The 4,971-nt window shown below is 35.8% G+C and overlaps 1 protein-coding gene across 2 annotated transcripts; it reads right to left on the reverse strand.

Moving 5' to 3' along the window:
• Nucleotides 1-1,026: 1,026 nt before the first annotated feature.
• Nucleotides 1,027-3,300, reverse strand: LOC132163616 (zinc finger protein JACKDAW). Of its 2 annotated transcripts, XM_059573968.2 has the most exons (5): nucleotides 3,174-3,300; nucleotides 2,947-3,039; nucleotides 2,453-2,849; nucleotides 1,369-2,263; nucleotides 1,027-1,053 (listed from the first exon to the last, which is right to left on the reverse strand). In XM_059573968.2, coding segments are annotated over exons 1-4 (1,374 nt in total). In that variant the 5' UTR covers nucleotides 3,175-3,300; the 3' UTR covers nucleotides 1,027-1,053; nucleotides 1,369-1,380. The 2 variants fall into 2 exon arrangements, with proteins under 2 accessions (XP_059429951.2, XP_059429950.2); XM_059573967.2 differs by having other exon boundaries at nucleotides 2,947-3,300.
• Nucleotides 3,301-4,971: the final 1,671 nt, after the last annotated feature.

Here is a 4,971-nt window from a genome sequence, read left to right on the forward strand (position 1 = left end):
ATTTTTATCTTTTTATTTTTTATAAAAAATAAAAAAAAAAATTATGGACAATATGAAAATTTTGAAACAATATTGGTCGAATTGAAAAAAATTAAAATTTTAATGTTCAAATTGAAAAACGATGTTAACTCTTAGAAGATAAACTATAATTTTCCCATATATACATGCATAAAAGGGATATATATATATATATATATAGCCCTTTTATGCATGTATAGTTACGCATGCATGCATTTTTTGATGTAATTACTTGTAATTTTGCTCTGAAATGGGCAATAAGGCAATCATTCAAGCTCAATACTTAGCCACACCAAGTTGGCGAAAAAGAAAATGCTGATTTGGTTAGTCACATCACAAAACTGTGCTAATGCTTTATTACTCTTTGAAGGAAAGAAGATACCTCTTAGCAGAAAATAATAATAATCCTTTTTTTTTTCTCAATAGCCGACGAAACATTATTAGTTGGGAGGCCAACATCCTATATTTAGAGATCACATTAGTCTTGTTTATCATGATTGTTAATTATTTTTGAGTAAAAAAGTGGACGTACGTGAGAGCAAATGATTAAAAATCTCAACGTACGTGGATATTGGTGAAACTTTTATTTAAATTTTAAATCCACAGTGAAAAGAGATGTTCACAGGCTCACAGCCGTCACAGTGGGAATGGCAATATGGCAGGCAGCCAGGCAGTGACATACAGAAAAAAGGTCACGGGCATGTAAGTGTTGCACAAATCTTTTTTTATTTTTTATTTTTATTTATTATCAAGATCGGGGGAAAAGATAAAAAAAGAGATTACTACTACATGCATGGAGGGACCCGACGCTCGCCATTTCTGATGCGCAACTTCCTCCTTTTGTTCAGTCTCTTCCAGCATGCAGTGGCCCCCTCTTTCCCTAGACTACTACTCACAAGACCTCTCTCTCTCTCACGAGTTGACTCACAATTGCTTCCATGGAGTTCAACTCAGCATCAACTATCTAATATACTCTCTCTTTATCTGCTATCAAAAACTAGCTAGCTAGTTACAACAAGAGCACCGTTTGGATTTCTGTTGCAAAAAAAAAAAAAGTTAAATAAGTGCCATCAGTGGCGGATAGAATTTGTATTAGAAGAGGCAGAATTAAAATAATAATTTTTTAAAAATTTTTGAAGGTGCAGAAGAAGGAGGAATAACCGAGTAAGGGTTATGGTCAAGAAAACTAAAAAAATTACCCTTAAAAAAAATTTTCAAAAATTTTTACAGGGGCGGGGCCTTTGCCTGCTCCTTTATATCCGCCTCTGAGTGCGATTCAAGTGTTTTACCAAACGAGTTGTATTAAAAGTAATTTTAAGCTCTTTATTGCAATTTGAGACAGGCTGTTACCTTATGTGGTGCTCATCTTTGATGGCGGCCGTATTGGCGCAAATCCATGGCTGCACCCATTGAAGCAAACTTGGCTAGCTCTTGCTGAAAGAAAGGCCTGCTTGCATCTTCTCCAACACCAAGAAAATCTCTAGTTTCATTTTGACTGGCGTGGAGCCTTCCTGATCCTGATGAAGTTACTGCTTGGTCTTGCACAAGCATGTGTTCCAAATCCTTGGTGTTGGCCAAAAATGAGCTCGAGTTTGAACTCATCAACCCATTCAAGTTCTCAGTTTGATTCTGTTGCCTGAAAAATTTCTCAACTTCATCATGACTTCTAGTACTGTTTGATGAGCTCATCAATCTGAAAGAGGAGGCGTTGAATATTGGGTTGCTCCTTGTTGATCCCATTTGGGCTGCTTTCTGCAAAAGTGCTGTGGCTGACATGTGAGCTGCTGCGCCTTGCTGGTGAATATTCTGGTTATTAGAATACAAATTTCCTTCGCTCTCTTCTTCCTCCTTTAATCCTCCTCCCCTTGGCAATGAAGACATAGAGAGATTGGGAGCTCCAAAGGATGCTGCTTCTGGGTACTTGTTTAACCACTGCGCCTGAGAGTGAGAGCTCGATCCAAAAATATTCATGGATGCCGTGGGAGACAATTCAGGCAAGCTCGACAAGTAAGCATTAGAATTATTGGCAATCCCAACTGGGTTGAACTGCGTATTGGCTGCAAATTCTGGTTGAAATGATGAGGAAAATTGGGGGATCATTCCTGGTAGCGTTGGATTGGAAATATTCCCATTAATCAAATCGTTTTTGAAGATTGGATTTGCAGCTGAAACTGATGAACTAAACCTTGCATTTTCTTCAGCCAAAGCATCACAAAAAGCTCTGTGCGTTATGAAGCTATCCTTCCTGTATTACACCCACAAATCTCATTTTAACTTCAGGACTAAAATAACCCTCCAATATAACAGCTAGATATTTAAACCGAAAAGGATTCTCGAATAAATATTTGAAGAGAGCATTAAATGGTTTAACAAGCTAATCAAGTAGAAGAATTTAAAGCAACAAAAATAAAAAATAAAAAAGAAAAAGAAAAACCTTGAAAAGAGAGTGCCACAGTCACATTTGTACTCCCTAGTCCCACAAATCTTGCTATGGGCCTTCCAATCTGACTGCACCGCATATTTCTTGGAACACTTCTCACACTTCCACCGCTTCTCGCCGTGCTTTCTGCTGAAGTGTTTTTTTATTCCGGTGAGGTCGCCCAGCGCCCTCGACGGATCGTGGTGGACGCACGTCTTCTCCGGGCAAACGTACACCTTTTTCCGAACTTCCTTGTTTGTCCTTTGCCGAAGCTTCCATGGAAGATTGTGGCCGCGCCGGTGAAGCTGCAGGTTCTGGTCCCTCTGAAAACCCTTGTTGCAAATTTCACATATGAACCGATTTGTCGCCATTAGAGATTTTGGTGACATGGCTATGACTTCTGCATCCGGATCTGCTTCATAGAAAACCCCGCTAACTTAAAATGTGTAAAAACTTAACATAAATATTTACAACAAGAGAAAGAGAGAGAGAGATGAAGATATTCTTGCCTGGTGTTCCTGGTAAACTTCTCTTTTTCTTGACAGGATTTGAATTACGATTAGGGTTAGGGTTTGTGTTCGGTTCTTGAACAAACCCTCTCACTGTGGAAGGAACACAAAGCCCACCTTCAGACATCATTAATGAGGTTTCTCCCAAAACCAAGAAAAAAACAAAGAAATTAATCTGAAATCCTCTCTTTTCACTGAAAACAAAGAACCTTGATTACAACTCTTACTTGAAACTTGAAAGGAAAATATCCCAGAGAGCAAATGAAAGCTAGAGAGAATTTTCAATTCTTCTCTCTCTCTCTCTCCTTATCCTACACGGTTTCTCACAAAGTCGGTCAGCCATAGACTCAGCTGGACCACTGTCTCTATCATTTCATCTATTCATATACGCAATATCTTAAATACTATATATATATATATATATATAATAAAGGAATTTAAAAATGCTACATTAAGAGAGACCAATAGAGAGGGGTGTCATTTCAGGGAAATCTGCTTTTAACTTTTATTATTTAAGAGAGAAGAGAGAAACAGTAAAAATAAAAAATAAAAGTGTTAAAAAAATCGTATCTAAGTGGGGAAAAGGTAAGGGGATAGAGGAAAGTATCTCACCTTTACAGCCATTGATGAGGTAAAAATGATTACGCTATAATTGTATGAGGACCATGAGGAAACAAGGACGGAAGAGGGGTGGTGCCGTCCGTGAGACCTGACTGGCTAGCTGGGGGACCCACTCAGGACTCTGTCAGTGGCACTCACAATACGAAGACACGAGATGACTCGCACCGCTTCATATGTCGACCATGAAAAATTCTACATATTTCCAATCTCATTTTTTTAAGGGTACTTTTTTAAACGTACAACAAAAAATTATTATTATTTTAATTATTTAATAATAATTTTGTTAAAATTTAAGATTTTGAAATAACAATAAGTATTTTGTACCATTTAATATGAAATAACACTTCAACTTGAAACATCAAAAAATAATAAAATTTTTACGCTAAATAATTTTCAAATGCCTCGTAAACAAAATATATATTGACAAAACCATGGATAAAACCATAAGAGTTATCGTCTTTGTTGGATTTTTAGATTCCGGTGTTGGAAGCTAGGAGGTGGGTGGAGGATTCAGTGGTGGGTGTTGAGCATTGGGTTAGAATAAATGAAAAATGTTTATGAGATTTATTTGAATTAGAAATACTTTGTTTTCATCTAGTATTTTTACCTAATGTATTAAATATCTATTGAAAACTGTGAAATAGAGTTTTACACCATATTGTCATAGAAATTACTTTCTTTTGGAATAACTTATAGATAAGTAATAATTTAATATAATTTATTTAAAATTTAGTGTAAAAATTAAAGGGAAAAAATGTAAAATTAGTCCATGTGATTTACCTGATTTTCAATTAACTCCATGTAGTATTAAAATAAACTCAAACGTCCCTGAGGTATGCCAAAAAAATAATTTAGTCTCTACAATCCAATTTCGTTCATTGACTTAACAGATTATGATAACATAAAATGTTAAAGCCAATAAAATTGTGATACTTATCATATTTAAGTAAATGTTATACTAACAAAATCTGTCAAAAAATTTTGAGTTTATTTTGATATTATATGAAGTTAATTATAAATCAGATAAATCACAAGGATTAGTTTCTTATTTTGCTCAAAATTAAAAACAAAAAGTGCATTTCACAGTGTGAAACCGTGGCTAACAAATATTTTTTTTTTTTCCCACCAGACAACATGCCCAGGAAATTCGCTCTCAATCACATTTCTCTAGAAATTCGCTCCCACGGACCCTATACGGTGGCTGCTGCAACAAGTGGAGAATCTATTCGGAGTTGACTCGGTCGTCTTCTTTATAGGTGGCCGAGTCCTCGAACCAATTTACAAGCATTTGCGTCAACCTAGAAGTGCAATTTGAGTGGGAGTGGGTTTAGTTTTGTGCTAAATACTATCTAAATTAATAGATAATATATAGTACGTTTTAATTTGTAAGTGGATAAGATTAAA

Source organism: Corylus avellana, chromosome 8 (assembly GCF_965113065.1).
Source record: "Corylus avellana chromosome 8, dhCorAvel1.hap1.2, whole genome shotgun sequence".
Lineage (NCBI taxonomy): Eukaryota > Viridiplantae > Streptophyta > Magnoliopsida > Fagales > Betulaceae > Corylus > Corylus avellana.

Excerpts from the sequence above, each read along its gene's own strand:
- LOC132163616 (XM_059573967.2), bottom strand. The coding sequence starts at position 3,076 with ATGATGTCTGAAGGTGGGCTTTGTGTTCCTTCCACAGTGAGAGGGTTT. Across the intron at positions 2,850-2,946 it reads AAGTTTACCAGGAACACCAG|ATCCGGATGCAGAAGTCATA; the intron begins GCAAGAATATCT and ends TCTATGAAGCAG. Across the intron at positions 2,264-2,452 it reads TGTGGCACTCTCTTTTCAAG|GAAGGATAGCTTCATAACGC; the intron begins GTTTTTCTTTTT and ends GGTGTAATACAG.